The 26,915-nt window shown below is 42.8% G+C and overlaps 1 protein-coding gene across 3 annotated transcripts in view; it reads right to left on the reverse strand.

Moving 5' to 3' along the window:
- The window catches only part of CAMSAP1 (calmodulin regulated spectrin associated protein 1), a 179,866-nt gene that overhangs the window by 110,561 nt on the left and 42,390 nt on the right, over positions 1–26,915 (reverse strand). For 2 of the 3 annotated variants that reach the window (XM_030207609.1, XM_030207608.1), the window contains exons 3-9: positions 23,760–24,022; positions 16,770–16,931; positions 13,567–13,647; positions 8,678–8,737; positions 3,626–3,767; positions 2,177–2,316; positions 1,999–2,095 (exon numbers count right to left, since the gene is read on the reverse strand). In XM_030207609.1, the coding sequence (XP_030063469.1) occupies positions 1,999–2,095; positions 2,177–2,316; positions 3,626–3,767; positions 8,678–8,737; positions 13,567–13,647; positions 16,770–16,931; positions 23,760–24,022 (945 nt within the window). The remainder of the gene's footprint in view (positions 1–1,998; positions 2,096–2,176; positions 2,317–3,625; positions 3,768–8,677; positions 8,738–13,566; positions 13,648–16,769; positions 16,932–23,759; positions 24,023–26,915) is intronic. The other variant, XM_030207610.1, reaches the window with a different exon arrangement.

A 26,915-nucleotide genomic window follows, 5' to 3' on the forward strand; every position in this document is an offset into this window, starting at 1 on the left:
ATCCCCCATGCAAATTTTACCATTTGTGGTCAGCATGTTTGCTTATTTTTCAAAAAAAAAAAAAGCAAAATATCGCTGTCTGCATCACGCGAACAAAAATAATGGGCCAGTTCATTAACATGCTTCAAAGTAGAATGACACAGGGACAAAACTTGTCCCCATCTCCACAGGCTCTGTCCCCAATCCCTGCCCCGTCCCCATCCCCACCCAGCCCCCTCAGGCTCTGTCCCCATAGGCCCTGTCCCCGTCCCCACAGTTACCGCGGGTCCCTGTCCCCATGCCATTCTCTACAACCGGCCCTCTTCTTCCTTCCGAAGGGGAAGATCCAGCTCAGCATCTGAACCTGAGGGGGACTGAGGGTCGGAGAGCATCCCTGGGTCCTCTAAGGATCAATCCGAGCTATTCTGTACCTCTGGGGCAGCCTGATTCCTCCCCCCTTCCTGCCAGTCACGGGGCTATCCTCTACCTGCAGTGCTTGCTTGACATCTGAGGTAAGGTCCAAATGATCCAGGAGCATCCTGTAACCCTAAGACCCCCCAACCCTGGAACTGGACTCTATTGTAGGTGTGACAGAGACCCTCACCACCACCCCAGCCCCCAATAGGGGCTGGGAATCCACCTGCTGCTGAGAAAGTACAGCAGGAGAAAAAAAACCCCAACAAACAGGAAGAATCCAAAATAGACACTGTTCCCACCAAAGCCATTGGGACAGAGGGGCCTGGTGCTGGGAAGCTGTAGAGCAGTTCAGAATCAGACCCAGGGGGTAGGGGCAGACAGTGCAGTATAAGCTGGTAGGCATTTCTAGCCACAAAGGTGGCACGTGTGGACCTGCCTCTGTCCTAAGGCCAACTTTGGCCCGGGGCTCCAGTGTCTCCTCTGTTCCCCTGCTTTCCTAGGGTGTGCTCTCCCTCCACTTTAAAAAAAAAAAAAAAAAGGCTGCAAAGTAGATTTTTTTTTTTTTTTTACTCAGTCTTACTCCAAAAAGAAGAAAACAGGGCTAAAGAAGGAAACAGGGCTAAACCAGGAAAGCGGGGTTTTGGGTTTTTTTTTAAGCTGCCTGGGAGTGCAGGGGAGCCTGGGAGAAAAAAAAACACCCAAACAGGCTGAACCAGCCAAGAGGGGAGGGAGGCCTCTGGCAGAGGTACAGGAGGCCAAGTCAATGCTTCACTCAGTGGGCACTAAAAAGCACAACAGGGGGCAGCACAGCCATTAGGAATGTGGGAGAGGCCATTAGGCAATACACCAAACTGTGTGGAAGTGGCCTGCAGAGTCAAGAGTTTGGCCAGAGACTGGGAGCACCAGCCTGGACAACCTGCTAGAAGTAAAGAAAACACTGGAATTTTCCACTGAGCACAAGCCCTTATACCAGGAGCTCACTGGAAGATATTACTTGTTCTCTACCTCTATCTGCTGGCAGGAGAGGATAACACCCAACTGTCCAGGAAAATAAGGCCAAGATAACAAGAAAGTCTCAATTATAGCCAATTTGGCAATGCTAGGAGAGAGAGAGAGAGAGAGAGAGAGAGAGAGAGAGCAACTTGTGTAAGGTCATATAATCAATGTAATAACTGGGGTGGGAGTGTTCAGGAGCCAGGCTCTTACTCATATAGTTTACCTGTTTGGATTCTCAAATGATTGATGAATGTGAGCTTGGACTAGAGTTCCTTTAACATTTAGATGACCTTTTCTGATTGTGTTATTTTTAGATGTGCTATGACTGAAGTTATCATCATTCTAAAGCTATGCTGAAGACTTAAGTTGTTACCCAGCTTATTATGTGTCAGCCCTGAGCCCTGGAACTGCAATGTTACGCGACACTTTAGGTTTTGGTTTCTTCTACTATAAACTCAGTCTCTAGTTTGCAGAGAAAAGAAGGAAGCACTTCTAAGGAAGACCAACCATTATCTCAAACTCTCATTCTCATACCCACTCAGTCACCTATTAACAAAATAGACTTTTAAAGATAGGCATTTTAACAAATGACTGAAATCATCTTACCATCGTTCATTTCTTGAATGTCCCTAGGCTGCACAAAGTCTGGCTTGACATTTTCAAACCACCAGAATAACTCAGCAATGAACACCATAAGGTTAGGCTGAAACACAAACATTTTCATTAAAATTATATTTTTCTCATTCATCTTAAAGCCCAGTATGTTTAAATGCAAAGGTCTTACCTTAAGCACTAAAGGACAATACAGCATGTCTTCCAAGGAGAGATAGAAACATTTGTTTAGATACTCGTTAGAGAATTCTCTCAGAAGCTGAATATTATACAGACTATCAGCAATTGAGGTAACCTCCTTCAAACAGATATCTGAAAAAGCAACATTTGATTCACCATGTGAGGATACAGCCATTTTGTTGAAACTTTTACAGCTTTCACCAATACTAATTTCTGTAAATTATACAAGCAAAAGTAGATAACATGTAGACACTCAGTGGCGGTCCTACCATTAGGCCCAACTGAGGCAGGGGCCTCACGCAGCACTCTCTCCTTCCTTCCTCAAGTCTCTTCCTCAAGTTTACCTTATTTTTTTCATTTCCAAAAGGCAGCAGTGGCAGTGATTCCCATAACCTGCCCTGCCGCCGGCACCAGCCTCTTCTAGCTACTATGGCCCACTTCTTGATGTAACTTCCTGTAGTAGAGCAAAGAGGCTGCTGCCGGTGGCACCATGGCAGGGCAGCCTATGGGAATTGCTGCCGCTACTGCCTTTTGGAAAAGAATAAAATAAAGTAAACATGTAGAAGAGGGTTGAGGGGGAGATGCCAGACCGGGCGTGGGCAGCATCTCATCTCTGCCTTGGGCGGCAGATTGCCTTGGGCCACTCCTGTAGACACCTGTGTCATTACCAACTGTCACTTTTGTAAATATAAAAGTGCAATGTTGAAGATATAACTTTGCTTAACAAAAAAACAAAACAAAACACCTTCTCCACGAAAACGTTAAAAAAAAAGTGTATCTAATCCAATGGAGTCCAATTAAAGTGTTTCATCACATTGCAATAATCATGCATCATTTTCAAATTAAATTAAACTACAAGGAAGTGTCTGATACACTCAGGAATTCAAAACAAAAATTTAATTTTTATATGAGAACATCATCCTCCAAAACATTATTAAACCATACAAATGGTGCCTTCTGAAATGTCTTCTAAAAATAAGTGGAAAATAGTCTGTATATATTTACCAGAGTATCAGTATCAACTAAGGGAGACAGACGTAATCCACTGAATGTAGTTGCGAAGAACAATGGATCAAAGTTCAAATAAAACACACATTAAAACTGCCCTACGTTTCGCCTATGGCAGGCTGCATCAGGGGCAGTAACAAATGGGGAATCTGAAACACATTTTAATTTTAACTTTGATCCATTGCTCTACACAGCTATATTTAACAGAGTGCCATTTTAGCTTTTCAGAAATACCAGCATTTGGCAACTATGTTGAAGATCAGAGCCTGCTTATGCTCATGGCAGATTGTGGTGACAGTGAATACCACCAGCAACACAGAATTTCACCTCAGTATATAAAATACATAAATGAAAAACAAAGCCATATGATGGTTTTCTGCAGGACACAAACAAAAGACTTGCTCTAATTTAAAATAAAGTTTTTCTTGCATACCATCCAGTTTCATTTGTTCTGGACAATAGTAGTGTATCACAGCCAAAAGAGCAGCACCATCACTAACGTCTTTCATAAGATCTTCAAGCAAAGGGAAATATGGCAACTGCCTGCTGGAAAGGTGGTCTCGTCGATAACGAACCTAAAGGAAGAGTTAACAGTCTCAGTGAGCCTCAACACCATCTGCAATATTTTTCAAAGGAGGCAGAAAATTAAAATAATCAATTTAATATCAACGGCAATCACTGCCTCCCAAGCCTCCACAAGAAGAAAACTACTCGCTCACTCTGGAATAAAACTAACTTTTTAGCTTCAATAAAGCGTCAAATACAAAACCAGCACCATAAGTTTAGCTACTAAAACTAGTCAAATCTTAAGAGGACAAACACCTTCACAACTATCATGCAAAAATAAATTCAGTGTAATAATCAGGAATGAACAAAATATTTTGTCTGGCAAAATCTTAATTTATAAGAGACAAGAAAAAACAAAAGATTAAGGGGTCCTCTTACTAAGAAATGGCCTTAGCATGCCCTTACATGGAACTTCCCGCATGTTAAGCCCATTTTTAGTGTAGTTGTCAAAAAGGACTTTTTCAAATTCCTTGAATATATGGCCACGCAATAATGTTATGTTATCATGGGAGAACTTACCACCTCCTATTTAGGAGGTGGCTAAGGGCTCCTGTGTTATGGACGTGCCAGATAGCATGGTGGTTATGTTAGTAAGCTAGCTGATTAGCACATCCACTATCATTTTTCACCCCTGACATGCCCCCTCCAAAACATTTTTTTAAATAATTACTGTGTGATTAGCATGCACAGATGGCAAAACTAACACAGAATATTTTCATGTGTCCGGCGCTACTGCCTTAGGCACGCACTAGCGCCTAACACAGATTAGAAAAAAGGGCCCTTAAAAGAACTATTCACAGAACTAAAATCTAGACCCCCTTTTACTAAGGCGCGCTCAAGTTTTTAGCGCATGCTAAAATTGGGCACGCACTAAACGTTAGAGACAACAATGTATTCCTATGGGCATCTGTAATGTTTAAACGTGTGCCCAATTTTAGAGCGCACTAAAAACGTAAGCGTGCCTTAGTAAAAGACCCCCCCCCCCAAAGTGTGTCAGCATTCATTAGCTACTTAAACCAACATAAAGGTGGTGACAGCAGCAGAATAACTACTTGAAAAAAATCAAAACAAACAAAACAAAAAAATGAAAGCACCTTCTCCAACAGCCAAGCCAATGCAGAAACATGAACAAATGTGGACTACAGTGCCTTTTCAAGCAAACAAAGCTACCCAGTGTTAAGCCACTATATCCAATAAAGATTTAAAAAAACTAATCTTATCAGTTAGCAAGAAGTTTAAGAAGTCTTAAAAATGTCCTTATTCAGCGCTGACGTTCCACTTGGTCGTTACACTATATGCAATACTATTATTATACTGGAACATTTTCATCTTTTTATACAAAAGCCTTGCATGGCATTTTAATTGTACACTTTATACACATGTAAATGTTTTGATTATGTGTAAGTACTATTTTTGCTACTTCCATAAGTGCCAACAATTTATACATAAAAGAGCTACATTCTAGAAAATTGTACGTACGCCTGCAGCCAATTAAGCAGCAAAGCTCGAATAGGCATTTTTTTATACTTTAAAACAATATTTAAATAATAATTAAAAAAAAGATACTGGAGGGCTAAGCATAACTGCCCCCTGAATCGCAACAAACACTTTACGAATATTTACACATGCCTCTCAGAGGTGCAAAAACAGACATGGAAATTATTTAAAATGTGTACGTATTCCCATGCAAGATCAGTAATATAATTATGCATAATTTTTTCTGAACTGCCCAAAACACAATCCCTTTGAGTCTGTGTATCCTGGGTCATATGTGTGTGTAGAGGTATTCGAAAACTGGCATTTACATATGTATATAGTCTATATGTGTAAATGTCATATCACTGGTGCTACACCTAAATCAAACAACTACTCTTTGACACTGGACAAATGTCAGCCTTAGAATAACAAAAAATGACCAGTGTTAAAACCAAATGTTTACTGAGCCTGAATTTTTTTAATACAATTAACTTATTATGAGCAAAGTAAAATAAACTTCTTAAATGTGATAAAGAAGTCCTCAGATATATTCAATCCAAGATAAGACCACAAGAATAGACTAATAGAAATGAAATCTTTCATCTCATTCATCGGGCTAAGTGAACCAGCTTAAACCATTTGTGTTACTGTGTGCTATATTACTGGTGCTTACACACAAAAACTGCCAAGTAATGCCAGGTTTTCTTAATGTATAGTTTTATATTTATAATGTCTGCTCCTACTACACATATATGGAAACAAGTGTTTTTCCTGCAATACTTTAGGTATTTTACAAAATGCTCCACGTTCAGCAGGTCTTTTTTGTAAAAACAAAAACCAGGCTGAAAATTGTGATCATCATGGCTTTATGTTCCTTTTTTAAAATCTAGATGCCTTATGTAAAATGGAGTTTACAAAATTATAAAGGTCTCTCTCTCTGGTCATAAAGAAACAAAATTGACCAGACTAGTTATTCATGAATGTGATAATAATGCTAGTTAACTGAACAGCTCTGGGTGACATCTGAGCCGTTAAGACCACCACTGCTACTGTTGAGGCCTGACAGCACAACAGGCCAAACAAAAGCTTCATCACTAAGGGGGTCTTTTACTAAAGCTTAGCTTGAGTTATCTGCAGAAAGGCCCATTTTATTCCATACAAGATAAGAACATCAGATAACTAATGCAGTGCTTTTCAACCCAGTCCTCAGGGCACACCCAGCCAGTCAAGTTTTTAGGATATGCACAATGAATACGCATGAGATACAGTTGCATGCCACAGAAAGGCTGTGTATCAAGTGCATGACCCTTACCCTTACACCCAAGGAGGCAGTGCACACATATCTATCTCATACAAATGCACCGTGAATATCCTAAAATCCTGACAGATTCCCCCAAGGACTGGATTGAGAAGTACTGAACTAATGCACCTAGGGTCTTTTAGAAAGCCATGGTAAAAAATGGGCGCACGCTGGGCCACTTTTAATGACCCGAGAAATGGGCGTGCGCAAAAATTAAAACTAGCTCGCGCCTATTTATGGCCTAAGCCCTTACCGCCAGCCATTGACTTAGTGGTATGGGCTCATGCAGCGTGTGCAAATGTGGCCGTGCTATCCATTACCGGCAGAAACGTTCCCCCCCCCCCCCCCCCCCCCATGGTAGAAAATAGAAAAATACTTTCTACAGTGGGATTCAGCGCATGCCAAACTCGGAATTACCGCTAGGCGCACGTGCTACCCCGGCGATAAGGCCGATTTGGCATGCGCTACCCGCATATTAATCCTCCCACAGCTTTGTAACTGGGCCCCTAAGTATGCTTATCCATGAGCTCTAATACCAGAAAAAAAAACTCACTCTTTGATTACACATGCTTCTACCTAAAATTACTATGCGGGATACACATTGTTTTTCTTCAAAGAAAAAAAAAGATAACATTTTAAGTTTCCCTTAAGATATTAAATGCAATTTAGGTGTGGAATCTGGCCATCTATCAGCTTAAGCTTGATTTTCATGCACTAAGGTCTTATTATACTGTGTATTTTTTAAATACTGTAAACTTTGAGACACTATAAACTCGGCATACAAGTTAGCGTCTGGATTTAACCAAGGGGTACTACGTCTGTGCATATAGTTAAGTCCTGCAAAATATATATCTATATATCTATATTTTTTTAATTATAGCCTAAATAAACTTCTAGGCAGAGAACAATCCAACAAGACAAGTAAAAACTGTGTTTCATTCTGCATGTATGGTGATAGTATATGCAACATCATACCAAAGATTGCTTTACTATAATCACATAGGGCCCTGTTTACTAAGGTGCGTTAGTGTTTTTAGCACGCGTGCTAACCATGTAGGCGCCTACAGGGATATTGTAGACACGTACATGGTTAACACGCCTATAACACAAGGCCCATAGTATCCATACATGTTTTTTGGAAGCTTAGTGCCAAATTTCAAATGGTTATTTCTAAAGAGAGATTAAATATAGTTTGTTAAACTGCCTACTTTGCTGTCACTAACATGCCAAATTATTTTAATTAGCCAAACATAAATTTTGCAATACAGCTACAGCCAGTAAATAAAGATGGATACACATTGAAAAAAGCCTTTTGTGGCATTCAGTTATCTGATGCTACCCAACCAATCCACAATTAGTATGTACTATGAACTCTCCGCTGTAGCCCACTTTTTTGCTGGCTAAAATGTTTTGAACGATAATCTTGTTTAGAAGAAAATAATACTACAATTCAGTCTTTTAGACAGCATAGTCCCCTACACTACATTTACACTATAATTTATTCTTTAAGCAGCCTGGTCATGCTTACAAAGGGAAAGACAACTGGAGCCAACGTAAAAAAAGGGAGGCTAAAGAAAGTGAAGTTAAAGAAGACACAGCAAAAGAGGTAAGAGCCCTGCAGTGAGGTATCCCTGCTGTAAAGTGATCATGATGAAACCAACAGGGTCTATCAACCAGTAAATATTAAAATATTTACTTGCCATACCATGTTAATGCATTCATCAAGAATGGTGTCAGATTGATCATAGTGCAATTACAACTTTCCGATTCGTTAACATTTTCAAAATATCATATGCATATTGCACAAAACAGAAAACCATCTACAGCTACAAACACACAAAAAAAATGCACACTCATAATGGCACAGGCTGAGAAAAATGTCCCTCCATCCAAAGGCCATTTAATCAACAACTAGAACATAAATTTCAAAAATATACGGTACACAAAATATTTAAAATAAAGCTCAAATATGCAATTTTCTATGAAAATTACAAAGGTTTTTACTGTATCAAATGATTCATGTCTATTAAACAAGACTTTTTTGATAATCAGAAGCATTTGCCAATTCATAAATGCACTTAGAAGGCATTTTACCCAGCCTGGACCACTATATGATATACTAGAATGAGAATCATACTGTACCACACGAGCATATTCCACTGGTTCCAGCATGCAATGTGCTAGGGCATGCATTAGATCAGGCTTACACAAAAACAAGACACAAAAATTATTAAAAATAAGTTATACAACATCAAAGACCACTGGAAATGTACAAAATTAAGGAATACTTTTCTAAGCCAAGGTGATCGAGGATACAAAAAAGACTGTCCCTTGAGTTGCTTACAAAACATTAGACATAAAAGACCCAAGGAGCAATGTCAATTCAACATGTTTATTCTAGAACTATGAAAATGTATAAACTGTCTTCTTAATTCAAAAAAAGTCAAAACTAATTAGTTAGTTGCTTATCACCATGGAGATGCAATGAATCATATTCACTAAGAAAAGAAAACTGATATCCACAACACTGTTAAAAACCTCTTAAGACCTTAGCAGGGATTTTATCTCCCCTTTCGCCAATTTAAAATAGAGGTGATGCTGGTGTGGGAGCAGACATGCAGCTAGACTTTAATGTTTTGCTCAGCTCCAATGGTCCTGCAGTGCCCTGCTCTGCCCTCCTAACGCAAGATCAGAACATCTGGTGCTGGCGAAGAGTCAGCCTCTCTGAACCAGGGAATGTTAAGCCATAGTATATGTGTGTGTGTGTGTGGGGGGGGGGGGGGGGGGGGGGGAGGGAGTGGGGCAGTCAGTTGTCCAGGCCTGGGTCTAACAAAGCAGAGAGTGAATCAAACAGCTTGGGAGTGCTCCGAGGGTGCAGAGATGTCAGTGACAGGTCTTGAAAAAGCTGCAGATTCTTTTTTATGCAATTTTTACAGTATAACACCTATCCACTTTCTCTAGAAATACAGACCACGTATCATAGTACCATGCATCAACTGACCCCATTAAATAAACAAGAAAAATAAAACTCTATCCGCCTTAGGCTACAAAAGTAGGGAACGTGCTCAATTAAGGATAAGGAGAACAAAAAAAAAAAAAGTCTTAATAAAGGAAAAAGCTTAACATGAATATATCCACAAAATATACTTAAACCCAAGTTACACAATCTTTCTCATAGTAATGAAAGCTTTAAATTGCTCTGGGACAAAGAAAATGTATTTAGTCCCACCTAGCTTGACTAAACATTTGCAAGGGTATGCAGGAAAGAATGGTTCTCAGACTCTTTGCTCCTTGTAAGGCCAAGAATGCCTTCCTTCTTTCTTGTGGAGTCTTAGTAATATCAGAGCAAATCCAGATTTTCTGACCACAAAACAATGCTTTAAAGTTTGAAAAGTAAAGTTTCATCATCAAATTTAAATCTTGCTCAAAAACAAAGCTAACCAAAGTGGCCCGCTGTGATTTTTCAGACACTGAGTCTTCTAAAATTGTGGAAATATTGTTTAAATCCACTTGAGCATTTTGAACTCCTTGAACTGTTACCACACCCTGGGAATCTTTCAAGGCAACAGACAATAAATTTTTATTTAGAGGTGGAATAGAGGATTGAGGAATTTTCAAATTTTCTAAAAAGGTTTTTTTTTTTTTTAACAAATCCTGGGTGGGGATAGCTGGATAAACTGGAACATTTAACAAATGAAGGTTAAGCCTTCTATTATAATTCTCAATTTGTTTGATTTTCCTATCTTTTGTCATAGTTATTTGAAATCCTGGAGTACCTTCACATTATCCTGCATTTGTACAAGTAAAGAATCAATTTTTGCAACAAACATTGTTACTTCCTGTGAAATTTTAGTAGTTGTCTGTCTCAAGTCCTACAAGAGCTTCCATAAACTTTTCATTGTTACCACTGTGGAGGGGCACCAGCAATGCAGCCAGTGCTCCTTCACTGTTCAACTTCATTGTGACGTCCTTCAGCGTCTCACCCATGCATGCAGCTGAGATGACAACTTCAAGACTCTCTAGCTGCACAGTGTACCTGAATGTAACTCACCTTGAGCTACTACTGAAAAAGTGTGAGCAAAATCCAAATAAATACAGTCAACTAAAGAAGCCGTAGATGTTGCTGAACATGGTAGAGTACTCAGCCACGGAGGAGAGAGTAAAACATATCCCAAGGAGGCAGCCGCTCCTTCATGCTTCCCCACATCAGGACCTACAACTCCGGTAAGGTTTGTGATTCCAGCAACGAACTGGTCCATCTGAAGCTGCAGGCCCAGGAACAGCTCTCATTACCCCCATTCTCTTAGTATGGAGCATCGGTAAAAGGTAAAGTATAGAAAACAGCTCAGGATAGCACCAACGCAGTTCAGCAACCTGGAGTCATGCTGCCATCTTGGCCACTCCCCAAATCACCAAGATGCAGGCTGCAGATTTTAACATGGCAGAAAGATCTTCACCTTGGCTCCCCCCCCCCTCCCCTTGGAATCTGCATCCATTTATGAAGTCAGTGTAATAGTTTTGGGGCTGCAGAACATAGACCCACTAAATAAGTCTTCAATTGTGACTCTGGAGGGTTTGTGGAAAAATCAATTTCTACGTTGACACATCATGCTATAGACATTCATTCCAAAATTCAGAAGCCAGAAACTGCTTTGTCATCATTATCTGATAAAGTTAGAAGGAGATTCTAAGCTATCAACAGTGATCCAAGTATCCCTGCTTCAAGACCGATTCATCGTAGACTGGAAAATGTGGAGACTAGTGTTAGGCTTTGAACTATTAGTATTCAATTTTCCTTCTACTCCCCTTTTCTCCCCAATGGAACTTAAGAAAAATCTGGTAGAGGTAATTGATATACCGGAAGGCGAAATACTTTCCATATGTAAGATCATTTATCTAGCTTCTGGGGGTACTGGGGGGGAGGGGACGCAAGCCTTGGAGATGTTTCAGCTGACAGCTTAGACATCAGGGGTATTTTCTGTTGTTGTTATTTTGGAATCGTCAAGCAAGAGAATTCAAAGAATGACTCTTCTGGTTACATTTATATTTGCCATACAATCAGGACAGTGTACTGCAGTGCTTCCCAATCTTTTTGGGGCCGTGATCTCATGATTGTGGCCAAATAAGATTGTGACCCACTGGAGGTGCAGAATGAAGATGCACCTATGGAGAGCCCAAAATCCCAAAGGAAGGTTTTGTGACCTCATTTGAGGTCCTGATCCAGAGTTTGGGAAGCGCTGGTGTACTGTGTCTATATTTAGGAAACGGTCTACCTTATTTATGGGCCAGAAAATAAACAAGATAGCTGGAAAAACAGCGTCTTACTATTCATCTAGATGCCCTTGTTTTATGGTCATCCTGTTTTATTCATTTTCCTTGTAAATGTGTTTTGCATTTTCATCTGTAAGGTACATTTTTTACAAGCCCACCCAATTGAAGTTTTCCTTAGACCAGTGTTTCTTAACCCAGTCAGGTTTTCAGGATATCCACAATGTATATATGAGACACATTTGCATGCAAATCTCTCTCATGTAAATTCATTGTGGATATCCTGAAAACCTGACTGGCTGGGTGTGCCCTGAGGACTGGGTTGAGAAGCACTGCCTTAGACAATAAGAGAAAATAAGAGAAATTCTGATGCTGGGGGAAAACACAGTGGCGTAACAGATAATAATGACACAGTGTAATTATTTTTCTCTCCATGGGTCACAGTCCACAGATGTATGTTGAGGATGTTATGATCCTTATTACTAGTTTAACTTTTGCTTTTTCTTATTAATATGCTTTCTTATCTTTCTGGTGTTGTCCCCCTACTTGTGGTCTACAACTGAAAAACACAGTGTAATTTTTTTTACCTTTTTCAATAAAGGTACTATATTGCTTCAATGTTTCAGTTAATGCTTATGTATAAATCTTCATTTAAAAAAAAAAAAAGAAGTGGTCTTTATTTTAAAAAAATCTTTTGCTGGAAATGGAAAAAAAAGCACGTTTGTTACTATGGAGAAGCAACATTCAAACAAATGCAAATAAAAATAAAAGCAATGTGCTCTTTTGAGGACAACTTAGATAAAAGATCTAGGAGTCACTTACGGGTACTAATTTCCAATACCATTTAGAAGGAGACTGCTCAGGAAGCAAGGAAAGGAAGTTAGGCAGAGGAAAAGGAACAGGAGAAGGGCATGTTACAAGCATAAGTTTAAATGCAGTTAATAAAACATTTTGTTATAGGGTTCACAGCACAATAAATGATTAGGGAAAACGCATTTCAATGTAGCCCATACTGAAACCATGCTCCTGGTTTTAACATAAAGCAGATGCTAAAAACATCGCTGAACTCTTCCTTTTACTATGTAATTGAAAATCAATTCTTTGGGTCCCCCCCCCCCCCCACACCTGTGCTTACTAGTTACATTTAATATTAAAACAAATACACACCTCATATTTGCAGTTTGAAAAGGAGTAGCTTAAATTACTGGACTAGAGCAGGACTTTTAAAGTCAACACCTTTTGAGCTACTAGTAAATATATTAAAAGCTCTCTCAATGAAAAATCAACTCTTTTGGTATCAAATTTAAGCAAAGCAAAATTATATACTTAATACAATTTTAAAATTGAGAAAGCAGGTTTCAAATATAGTGATTAAAAACCTGAAAACGTCCCATCTAGTTTGCGGCCTTGGAGTAGATTGTAAAATCAGAGTTGCTCTATGAAATGCTAAAATTTGACCACATAATCAATAGGACTTTGTAAAGAAAAAAAAAACCACAGGCTGCATTATGTCTTCCTGGGATTAGCAGCGTTGGACACGATATACTATATATTCTGACAAATCAACAGGACCAAGTTTGGAATTAGTATGAGGACCAACGTTAAAAGGAAATTAATGGGGGCAATAATGTATATAGTAAAATAAAAACCAGGGATGCCCTCACTAAAATATAGCAACCTCCTCCCTCCCAAACTCTGAAATCTAAACACACTTTTCAAATATATTTTTGGATGAGTGATGATGGTTGGTGTTAACCTTTTACCTTTTGATGACCTGGACTTTCTAACAAGTGCTGTTTCAATTTTAATTCTTTCTCCATAATTTCTCTCATTTTCAGGTTCACCTAAATTATATAAGAAGATATGTTAACACCATATAATATCTAAATGTTCACATGACTTCAAAATTACTTAGGGGCCCTTTAACTAAGTTGCAGTAAAACATGGCCTTAACGCACAGGAAAGACCCACTTAAAGGCACACTAAGGCCATTTTTACTGCAGCCAGAAATGAGCCAATTTTCCATTTTTCCCCAATTAATGGCCATGCTAAATGTTGCCATTAGCGCACAGTCATTAACATTCTGTAGGTAGTAAGGACTCACACATTATGCAATTAGTGTGCGGTAATGTGGCTGCATTAACTAATTCACGCTGTCCAGGGGTGTAGCCAGATCTCAAGCTGGGAGGGGCCAGAGCCCGATGTGGGGGGGGGGGGGGGGCACATTTTGGTCACCGCCTTGCCGTTGCCCTCCCTCTGCCGCCACTGTAACATCTTAGCTGGCAGAGGTCCCCAACCCCCACCAGCTGAACACCGCCACTGCAAATAGCTTGGCTGGCGGGGGTCCCCAACCCCTGCCAGCTAAAGACTTTGTCCAGCCCTGGTCTCTGGCGTCGCCATATTGCCTGCCCTGCTCTCTCTTCCCCTCACGTTGGGCATGCTCCATTTTCAGCTAAATTTCACTAAGAGGAGAATGCCTGACATGAGAGGAAGAGAGAGCAGGGCAGGCAATGTGGAGGCGCCGCCACAGATCAGCGCTGGACGAAGTCTTCAGCTGGAAGGGTTGAGGACTCCTGCTAGCCAACCAGGGGCACAGAGCAAATCTGGGGGGGGGCCCAGGGTGGTCACACTCACTTTCTGCCCTGACACTCCCCCTCTGAGAAAAATCTGAATTTTTAACACATGGTTTGTGCACGCACATTGGAATTTTACCACAGGATGCCTCAGCATGTCCTGCGGTAAGCTCTTTTAAGGTGCAGTAAACCCTTCTTGGGCAGGGACCAACCTAGGGGCCCTTTTACAAAAGGTGTGGTAGGCTCCATGCGCAGCAAAATGAGACTACAGCCAGGCTAGCACACCCCCCCCCCCCCCCCCGGCGGTAATTTCAGATTTGGCATGCGCCCATACTGCTGGGACTAATTTTTTTTTATTTCCTACCGTGCGAGGCATTTCCAGTGTTAATCGGCAGTTGGAATGTGCTGACCAGTCACCGCACATGTAGCGCGTGAGCCCTTACCACTAGATCAATGTGCGGCATTAAGGGCTCAGGCTGTAAATAGGCGTGCGCTGGTTTCAATTTTACCGCAGGCCCTTTTCCTGGCCCATTGGAAACAAAAAAGCCCTTTCCCCCCCCAGATGTGGTAAAAACTGGTCTGGCGCATGTCAAAAAACATGTGCCCACACTACAGCGGGCCACTTTTTGCCACGGCTTAGTGAAAGGACCCTCTAATGCATTGGGCCTTGAACCCCAGATTTGGAAAAAGTGAGTAGGTTAATCGAAAACCCAAATACAAATCCTCATGTCATAGGAAGGCCAATTCTTAGTCTCCCTGTACTGCTCAAGGGCCTAGAAGCCAGTTCCAAACAAACTCCCCCATAAAATTAATTCTCCAGCAGAGGTCTCAAATTTTTATTAAATCTAGAAGCTAGCCCAAAAATTATGAGCAGCAGTTGAGACCTCTCTTACTTCTCCTTTCGCAGACCTGAAACACTATCCATAATGATTTTTTTTTTTTGGGGGGGGGGGGGCAGGAATCCCCTCCCAGATCAGCAGTAGCTCTTAGGTACTTTATGTCTGTGGCAAAGAAACTTTAGTAAATCAGTTTCTTAAGATGCCTCTATAAATAAATGGCAGACGCCAACAGTCTCTCTTCCTAAAGCAAGCTGTTAGCTGTGTGACAGCACCGCCTTGATAGGTGAAGCAAAGAGGAAATTGTCTTTTAGTTTCGTATATCAACATGGTCTGTCCCCCCCCACCCCTTTACCCAGTCTCTCATCCCCCTCCCCCCTTTCACACACTCTCTCTCTTAAAGTTACTTTAACAATCCCTCCCAAGCAGGTCTGCCACCTATTGTACTTACCTTGATATTCACAGAGCTGCATCTCCCAGTTCTGCACCATGCTTTCAATCTCTCTAAAAATAAAAACTTGAGCCACAAGACTTCCCAAATGGAGCAGCTCAAGTTTATAGAGAATCAAATCGCTGTGCAGAGCTGGGAGATGCAATTTGTAAGGCAGCTCTGCAAAAGAATAAAAAACAAATCATTTAGGGGTATGAAATCCCAGGCACTAGGGTGAAATTTGTAGGCACCACGGTGACCTAGAACCGGAGATCTGTTGAGCCCTGGATTAGCACAAGTGTTTATAGGTGCAAACTGAATGGAGGAGTGGCCTAATGGTTAGTGCAGTGGGCTGTGGACCTGGGTTCAATTCCCACTGTTGCCTGATGGCCAGCAGTGGGGTTCAGATCCTGGGGAACCAGGTTCAATTCTCTCTGCAGCTCCATGTGACCCCAGGCAAGTCACTTAGGGGCCCTTTTACTAAGGCAAATAGGCAGTAATTCTAATTTTTAGGCATGTCGGAAAATATTTTATTTTCTGGCGCACAGCGCTAACCGGGCAATGATTGGCAGTGTTGCTGACGATTACCGCCTGGTTAACGCGCGAGACCTTATCGTTAAGTCAGGTCTCAGACCCAAAATGGGTGTGCACCAATTTTTATTTTGCTGCAGGTCCATTTTCAGCTAAAAACAAAAAAGGCCTTTTTTGTAGGCACGCTGAAAAATGGACCTGCGCGCATCCAAAGCACACGCCTACAGTAGCGCAGGCCATTTTTCAGCGCAACTTAGTAAAAAGGACCCCGAAACCCTCCATTGCCCAGGTATAACAAGCAGTACAACAGACTACTTATACTGTGAGCCCAGTAAAGACAGATCCAGTACCTGTAAAATGAAACTGTAAACCGCTTAGATCTAAGCAGTGTATAAGTGCTTAAATGATGAATGCACATACTTTTCCCAAAACCATTCTGCCAATTTTCCACACAAAAAGGGAGGGGGGGAGGAGAAGGGGAAAGGTGCCTTCTGTATGGGTAAAATATTTGTCCATACAGTACTCTGTGTGGGTGGGTGGTGGTGGGGAACTATCCATAAAATATATTCATCCCGACTAATACGGTCTTTCTATACCTTATTTATCCAGAAGATCATGGCATCCTCCAGATCATATGGTAGTTCCTTTGAAGCGCTGAACGTAGAGAAGCGTTTGACACTAGTGACCACTTTTTCAATGCTTATCATTTCTACAGTGTATGCCATCATTAGTGCATCAATCATTGACATATGAGAGCTCTGTGGGGGCAAATATGTATATTATGTGCATCTGTAGTTTCCAACCCATACAAGAAAAACAATACTAAGAAGTCAGTTAGGATGCTCATACAATGATATTAAACAGTTCCTCTTGTAATACCATACCCCCTTGCAATCAGCAACAAAAGGACTCAAATAAGCTGTTATTAAAATAGCAAAACAGCAATAGGTTAAGATTCAATGTTTTTCTGCAGCTTGTCATTTAACATTGTTCTAGCCTTATATTTCCGTATTTATTGATAGTTTGATTTGATATTCAGTTTGTTAGTATGTCATGACTTGCCTTATATTTGAGAGCTTATTTAAATTGACGAAATGAATTTATGCATTCATGTGCTTCATTTCAGTTTTCACGCTTTAGGTTGAGCGAGAGGACTTACATCAGCCATAGAGTGGGTCTAAATGTGTTCAAATATTCTGGAGATACATGTATAGCTTATAGCAGGGATAGGCAACCATTGTCTTCAAGGACCACAGCCCAGTCGGGTTTTCAAGATTTCCACAAATTAACATTTAAACTTTTGCTTTATTTGTGAATTGTCTTTGTTGTACCACTGGAAAAGATAGTTAATGTGCTCAAACAAAATAGAACATGATTGGTGCACCATGGCGTCCTGCTGTGGCTCCTACATTACTTTGGTGCCAGTGGAAACGTACTAGCCTGGCTGAGAGGCTTTCTTACATCAAGAACTTACCAAGTGAACACCAACTCAAACTTATCATCTCATTGGAAAGCAGACTGTGGAGTGCCACAGGGTTCCCCACTATCGCCTACCCTTTTCAACATGATGTTGATTCCTTTGGCAGTGGCTCTTTCCAAACTGGGACTTAACCCAATTTATCTATGCTGATGATATCACAATCTTCATCCCTTTTGAGAAAGACCTCAATGAAATAACCAGTAAGATTCGGCAAGGCTTCAACACCATGCTCGACTGGGCCAACTCATTTCGATTCAAATTCAACGCCGAGAAAACACATTGTTTGATTCTCTACTCTCCCTATAACAAACTCAGGCCTCCTACATTAATTACTCCTGAGCTCGTCCTGCCAATCTCGGAGTCCCTAAACATCTTGGGAGTCATAGTTGATAGATCCTTGACATTGGAGCAGCACGTGAACTCTACAGTCAAGCAAATGTTCTTCTCTCTTTGGAAGCTTAAGCGTATCCAGCATTATTTCCCTAGAGAAGTATTCCGCAACCTAGCCCAGTCACTAGTTATAAGCCGTCTTGATTACTGCAACAGTATCTACGGGGGATGCACAAGCATGCTCCTAAAAAAATTGCAAACTGCTCAGAACACAGCAGCTCGACTCATCTTCGGTAAATCGAGATTTGAAAGTTCGAGACTACTGCGTGAGAGGTTGCACTGGCTTCCTGTGAAGGACTGCATCGCTTTCAAGATCTGCGAATTGGTGCACAAAATCATTTATGGAGAAGCCCCTGCTTATATGGACACTCTCATTAACTTGCCGCCCAGGAACTCCCGCAAGTCAGCTCGTTCGTACCTCAATCTCCACTACCCAGCTTTTAGTGGCCTAAAATATAAGACCGTCTATGCTTCCTCTTTCTCTTATCTCATCACTCAATTGTGGAATGGGCTGCCTCAAGTGGTCAAATTCACTCCTGATCACCCGACCTTCAAGAAGCAACTCAAGACCTTCCTTTTTGGTAGAGCATATGCCGTGAGCCCGCCTGGCATCACATCCTTCTGAACCAAGGCTATCTTAGCGACAAATTGTCACCTTCTCCTCTCTCCCTTTCCCTCCTCAGTTATTTCTCTTTCCCTCTTACGACTTTGAATACTGTATTTTGAATTATTGTTTGCTTAATAAACTATTGTACGCCACATTGAGCCTGCTCGTGGGCGGGAATAGTGTGGGATATAAATGCCATAAATAAATAAATATAGCTTAAATCATAAAATGTTAGTATCAGACTGCTTTCTACTGTTTGGCCATCACATTTATTTTCATTTTTTTCTTTGTACATTATAAACCTATTAGAAACTGCCATACTGAGTCATACCAAATGCCCATTAAGCCCAGTATCCCGTTAACAAGAGTGGCCTATCCAGGTTATAAGTGCATGGCCACAAAAATATTACACAGAACGGTATTTACATCTTTCTTAGGGCCCTGTTTACTAAGCTGTGATATAGGCACGTTAAATTTTTAGTGCATACTAAAAATTAGTGTGCACTAATACTAGAGATACCCATAGGAATATATGGGTGTCTCTAGCGTTAGTGCACGCTTAAAAAGTTAGCGCATCTATGGCTTAGTAAACAGGGCCCTTAGTTTCTAACAACTGACTTCAAGAGCATCTCCTCACACTGACTGGCAGAAAGGAATAACATTTTTGTTCAAGGACCTGTTCCATTGCCAATTCAGACAGAAGTACACCTACAGTGGAGGAAATAAGTATTTGATCCCTTGCTGATTTTGTAAGTTTGCCCACTGACAAAGACATGAGCAGCCCATAATTGAAGGGTAGGTTATTGGTAACAGTGAGAGATAGCACATCACAAATTAAATCCGGAAAATCACATTGTGGAAAGTATATGAATTTATTTGCATTCTGCAGAGGGAAATAAGTATTTGATCCCCCACCAACCAGTAAGAGATCTGGCCCCTACAGACCAGGTAGATGCTCCAAATCAACTCGTTACCTGCATGACAGACAGCTGTCGGCAATGGTCACCTGTATGAAAGACACCTGTCCACAGACTCAGTGAATCAGTCAGACTCTAACCTCTACAAAATGGCCAAGAGCAAGGAGCTGTCTAAGGATGTCAGGGACAAGATCATACGCCTGCACAAGGCTGGAATGGGCTACAAAACCATCAGTAAGACGCTGGGCGAGAAGGAGACAACTGTTGGTGCCATAGTAAGAAAATGGAAGAAGTACAAAATGACTGTCAATCGACAAAGATCTGGGGCTCCACGCAAAATCTCACCTCGTGGGGTATCCTTGATCATGAGGAAGGTTAGAAATCAGCCTACAACTACAAGGGGGGAACTTGTCAATGATCTCAAGGCAGCTGGGACCACTGTCACCACGAAAACCATTGGTAACACATTACGACATAACGGATTGCAATCCTGCAGTGCCCGCAAGGTCCCCCTGCTCCGGAAGGCACATGTGACGGCCCGTCTGAAGTTTGCCAGTGAACACCTGGATGATGCCGAGAGTGATTGGGAGAAGGTGCTGTGGTCAGATGAGACAAAAATTGAGCTCTTTGGCATGAACTCAACTCGCCGTGTTTGGAGGAAGAGAAATGCTGCCTATGACCCAAAGAACACCATCCCCACTGTCAAGCATGGAGGTGGAAATGTTATGTTTTGGGGGTGTTTCTCTGCTAAGGGCACAGGACTACTTCACCGCATCAATGGGAGAATGGATGGGGCCATGTACCGTACAATTCTGAGCGACAACCTCCTTCCCTCCGCCAGGGCCTTAAAATGGGTCGTGGCTGGGTCTTCCAGCACGACAATGACCCAAAACATACAGCCAAGGCAACAAAGGAGTGGCTCAGGAAGAAGCACATTAGGGTCATGGAGTGGCCTAGCCAGTCACCAGACCTTAATCCCATTGAAAACTTATGGAGGGAGCTGAAGCTGCGAGTTGCCAAGCGACAGCCCAGAACTCTTAATGATTTAGAGATGATCTGCAAAGAGGAGTGGACCAAAATTCCTCCTGACATGTGTGCAAACCTCATCATCAACTACAGAAGACGTCTGACCGCTGTGCTTGCCAACAAGGGTTTTGCCACCAAGTATTAGGTCTTGTTTGCCAGAGGGATTAAATACTTATTTCCCTCTGCAGAATGCAAATAAATTCATATACTTTCCACAATGTGATTTTCCGGATTTAATTTGTGATGTGCTATCTCTCACTGTTACCAATAACCTACCCTTCAATTATGGGCTGCTCATGTCTTTGTCAGTGGGCAAACTTACAAAATCAGCAAGGGATCAAATACTTATTTCCCCCACTGTATAAGTTGGACTATCACCTACTTTAAGCTTTTCTTCCAATTAATTGAAATGTTGTATCTAATTTGTGCCATGCCACCGTTTTCCAGAAACCTGAACTGAGTAGAAACACTACATTTGCAAATTTTATAAGGTGTTTGGGGGGGTGTTGGCTCCACTGTTATTAAAGGTCTTCAATTCGCTTGAATTTAGTCAGGAGCTCCCCCCCACATGGAATCTGGCTAGCATTACAGTTATCCCTAAGCCGGGAAAAGACCCGCAATTATGTGCATCATACAGGCCGATTTCTTTGTTGGGGGTAGATTATAAGATCTTTACAAAAATTTTAGCGACCAGACTCCAGAGATACCTCCCAACACTAATCCATGAAGACCAAACGGGCTTTGTACATGGAAGACAGACTTTTGATAACATCCGCAGGGCCCTCCACATGATACATCACACACAGGAACATAAACTTTCTATGTGCCTGCTATCCCTTGACGCAGAGAAGGCATTCGACCGGGTGAGTTGGCCTTTCCTGTTTACAGTCTTGGGTAGGATGGGTTTCACCGGGCGATTCACACACTGGCTTAAACTGATCTATAAGGCACCCTTAGCATCGATAAGGGTAAATGGGAGACTCTCCAAGCCATTTCAACTACATAGGGGGACCCGACAAGGTTGTGCGCTATCACCATTGCTCTTTGCGATAGTTATGGAGCCATTGGCTATTCAGATACGAACGCACCCTGATATCAGGGGACCACGGGTGGGGGGCCTGGAAACACGGGTGCTCCTCTTTGCGGATGACATACTACTTATGCTCCGGGAGCCAGGACCCGCAATTCTGAAGATACAAGAGTTGCTCCAGTCGTATGGGAGAGTATCTGGCTTCAAGGTTAACCTAGACAAGTCAGAAGCGTTAGATATAAATATCCCAGCCCCACAAAAAGCACAGTTGCAGACTACTTCCCCATTTCGATGGGCTGCACGACATATTAGATATCTGGGAGTCAATATTCCGAGGAGTTTGGATGAGCTATTCCAATCAAATTTCCCAGAAATGGTAAAAAGGCTCTTTGCAGAACTACATCGATGGGAGGGATTGACACTGTCTTGGAGTGGGAGGATCAATGCAGTTAAGATGGTTATATTACCTAGAATTTTGTATCTTTTTATAGCCCTGCCCATAGCCATCCCAGATAGTTTTTTGCGAGGCCTACAGAACAAGGTATTTTCATTTATTTGGAGAAAACGACCCCCGAGGGTGAAAAGAGAAGTCATGTATCAATCGAAAGAGAGGGGAGGGATGGGAGTTCCTTCCTTCACACACTACTTACAAGCAGCCCACCTTAGAGTAATAGCTACATGGCTTCAGGATACAGGGAAGGCCTGGACAAGGGTGGAACAAAAATGGATGGGACCTTTCCCGCTGCGAGCTATCCCCTGGTTATCGCGGGAAGATTTAGGAGAAATAATCAAGGGAAGCCCGCCTATGATGCGCTGGCCTCTACTGACGTGGAGTAAGATAAGGGGACACTTTTTCCCAGGGCGAATATATTATAGGCATATGTTCCTTCGCTTTGCTCCCCAGTTCAGACCGGGCAAACAAGATAAAGCTTTCCAGCGATGGGAGGAGATGGGGCTTTGTGAATTAGGCCAAATGTGGGAAACGGATAAGACGGTGCCATTCCAAGAATTATGCCAGGAGCATGGCCTCTCTCCCCTGCAAGCTTTTCAGTACTATCAAGTGAAGGATTTTATAGCTCGCAGAGCACAGGATGAGTTAAAGCTACAAGAAACTAAATTAGAGGAGGGGATGATGAAGGGAGGAGGAAGGGGTAGCATCTCAAGAATATATAGGGCACTACTTCTACATGCTAACCCAGTGGAGCGATACCTATCAAGGTGGGAGAAAGCCATGGGGGAAACCTACACAAAGCCCCAGTGGAAAGTGGCACTTAGATCTCTGTTAGCAGTCTCGGTGTCTAGTGCCTTAACTGAAAACGGTCACAAAATATTATACAGCTGGTACTACACTCCCCATCGCTTGGTTAAAATGTTTAAAACAGGGTCAGCTTTGTGTTGGAGGCAATGTGGAGAAGTGGGGGATATGATTCATGTGTGGTGGGCATGCAAGCATGCGCAGGAGTATTGGGGGGAGATATTGAAGTTTCTAGGTGAAGTTACAGGAGTGAACTACCAGATGAGAATGGACTACTGCTTACTCCATTTTAGACCTACAGGAATTCCTAATGCCATACACCGCTTTGCCGTACAACTATTCGTGGCCGCCAAATTGGTGCTGGCGGCGGCATGGAAGCAACCTACACTTCCGGAACAGCGGTCAGTGTTGCGGAAACTGGACTATATTCATTTGATGTCGAAGTTGACAGCCTTACGCACTGGCCGTATTCCACAGTACCATAAAACGTGGAACCCTAATGAACAATGGTTAACCTCTCGGACACCCCAGATCGATGTGTCACATGGACAACTCTAAAGAGAATTGGTCACAAAACTTCCTAAGAGGAGGGACTACAATAGGGGAGGGAGGGTATTAGTTGGAAACATGTTAGTTGAAAGAGGAATTCTAATTTCTGTACAAAGATAAAGTGTGGATACTGTTATGTTTCTAATGGAAAATAATAAAATAAATTTGGAAAAAAAAAGAAACACTACATTTGAGGGACAAACTCAGAAGACAGATGCAATCATCATTAATAAAATATAGACACAAAACAAGAAGCACCAGTACCTCCCTTAAACTTGTTTGAAATCACCAGCAAAAATAATTCATAAAATTGTCTGCAAAATTCAACTTACCATTTTGATTGGAACAGAGGTAAGATCAGATTCAGACACAGGAGTATCATCACTCTCCATGACATAAATCCCTTTTCGAGAGAGCGCCTGAATGACTGGCTGATGTCCTTGCAGTGCAGCCACCTGGTCTCCCTTTAGAATGAGGCTGCAGACACGACAATACAACTCACTAGACAGCAGCAGCTTAATGACAGGTGGTTTAATATGTTCCTGCTCATACTGATCAATGTAAAATGGGTCCTTTAGGTCCTCCGGGATATTATCTGAAATAAAGAGGAATAGGATCAAAGCACTCTCCTACACACACACATATATATATATATATATATATATATATATATATATATATATATATATATATATATATATATATACACACACATATAATTCAAAAGCAGTTCTGTAGACAAAACGGTGCTTTAACTGGGGAATTTAAATTTTTTATAAAGTGCCCATCTGACACAAGGGGGTAACTTATGCGTGTACTGCCTGTTGCGTATAAGTGTACCCAGACTGAGCAGAGACATTCACAAATTTGGGGAGAAGTTTGTTCTTGCTTTTTATACCTGCTCTGTGAGGTACAGGTCAAATTTTCAAAGGTAGTGTGTATAAATGCAGATATCCTGAAGAAACATTTCAAACACAAACGTTCACACTTCTATCTTAAAAACTCCAAAGCCCATAATGACAAAAAGCATCATGCACTTTAATTATGCCCATAGTATTTTTTTTTAATTGTAGGGATAAATTAGCATAAGTCACTTCCTTTACTAAGCTAGCAAAGATTTCAAAATGTAAGCTTTTGAACTTCTGAGATCCCTTCTTACAGGTAACTGTGTTCCCAACTTCCAAAAGTGTGTTAACCACCACCAATAAAATGGAGCCTGACAAACAGGGCTGTTGAGTCGGTACACCAAACCTTCGACTCAGACTCCTCTATTTTTCTACTGTCTGACCAACTATATATAGTAAATCCAAGAGAAATGTGATTGTTTACAAAGGATTGGATATTACTTTATATACAAAATTAGGACTAACAGACCACAAAATATATTTATTTGAAGTCTAGACAAAGAAACTGAATAAAAACTATGCTGTCACATGAAAGATATGCAGTATGCTATTACACACTTCATATCTAATATAATAAAACGCACCGTGAACGTTCTGAAGACAACGTTCTGAAGTCACTCAAACACTCCCTGAAGGGTTCGTGGATTCATGTGGTGAAGCCAGCCAGCCGTCTCTGCCCCGCCCTCGCATCAAACGTCATGACGTCGAGGGCGGAAAAAAAAAACCAAACGGATCGCACCCACGCACGGGGAGGAGTAGGGAAATACGCGGAGCGTGTTTCCCTACTCCTCCCCCTGCCGACCCACCCGCGGAAAGGGAAAACACCTCCAAAGCTCCGGAGTCCACAGTCCCGACATCCAACACCCCCCCCGCCCGCACGCCAAACGTCAAAAACTAGAAGCCCCACCCACATAATGGTAGATCCGCCCACCTCCGCCCCGACCCGACCCCCCCCCCAAAGCTGCAGGTCAAAAGAAGGAGGTCCAACACCCCCCCCCCCGCAACAACCCCCTACTAAGCCACCCACCTTCGCGTTGCTTTGCCGGTGGGGGACCCGAAACCCCGCCAGCACAAGTCCTGTCTGCTGACTACGGCGTCATCTTCGGCGTTGCTAGCCTGTGCAGGCAGCCAGGGCTTCTGTGCATCTGACGTCCTGCACGTGCAGGACGTCAGACGCACAGAACCCCGCCCTGCACAGGCTAGCAACGCCGAAGATTGCTGGAGGAGTCTGACTCACTCAGCACACACACAAGACTTCTGCTGGCGGGATTTTGGGTCCCCCCGCCAGCAAAACTACGCGATGGTGGGTGCGATGGCCACGGTGGGTGGGATGGCGGCGACCGGGTGCATCGCTGTGGGTGGGATGGCGGCGGGAGGGGGGGCATTGCGCGGAGGACACGCTTCATTACTTCTTCTTCTTCTAAAAAGCAGGATCCTCCCTCCCCCCCAAAAACTGAACCATACAACACACACACACAAACACACACTCTCATCCTCATCTGGCACCGCTTCCTTAACCCCCCCCCTTAACCCCCCCCCCACTTACTCACTCACTCTCATTTGGCCACACTTCCTCAATGCCCCCCCCCCAACACACACACACATCTGCCAGTGCTTCCTGAAACCCCTGCCCCCCCCCACACTCACTCATCTGGCTGTGTTTCCTGACCCCCTCCCCCCAAACACACACACTCACTCTCATTTGGCCACACTTCAACGCCCCCCCCCCCCCCAACACACACACACTCAGTCTCTCTCTCTCATCTGGCAGCGCTTCCTGAAATCCCTGCCCCCCACATACACACTCACTCACTCATGTGGCAACCCCCCCCCCCCCCACCACACATACACACACTCAGTCTCTCATATCGCACCGCTTCCTGAATCCCCCCCCCCCCCCCACACACACACACATACTCTCGCTCATCTGGCAGCGCTTCCTGAAGCCCCCCACCACACACACACTCTCATGTGGAAACACTTGATAAACCGCCCCCCCACACACTCACTCATCTCGCAGCACTTACAGACACCCCCACACACCCCTCCTCTTCCAAGCTGAAACCCCCAACACACACCCCCCCCCACACACTCTTTCTCACTCTCATCTGCCAGCGCTTCCTGAACCCCCCTCCCCCCACATACACTCTCTCTCTCTCATCTGCCAGCGCTTCCTGAACCCCCCTCCCCCCACATACACTCTCTCTCTCTCATCTGCCAGCGCTTCCGGAAACCCCGTACACACACACACACACTCACTCTCTCTCATCTGGCAGCGCTTCCTGAACCCCCCCCCCCCCACACACACACACACACACACTCATCTCGCAGCGCTTCCTGAAACCCCATACACACACACTCACTCTCTCTCTCTCATCTGCCAGCGCTTCCTGAACCCACTGCCCTCCCCCCCCCCCACACACACTCAGTCATCTGGCATCGCTTCCTGAACCCCCCCCCCACACACACACACACACACACTCTCTCTCACTCGCATCTGGTAGTGCTTCCTGAACCCCCCGCACCCCTCTTCTTCCAACCTGAACCCCCCAACACATCCCCCCTCCCCCTCCTCCAGCACAC

This window comes from Microcaecilia unicolor, chromosome 6 (genome assembly GCF_901765095.1).
Source record: "Microcaecilia unicolor chromosome 6, aMicUni1.1, whole genome shotgun sequence".
Lineage (NCBI taxonomy): Eukaryota > Metazoa > Chordata > Amphibia > Gymnophiona > Siphonopidae > Microcaecilia > Microcaecilia unicolor.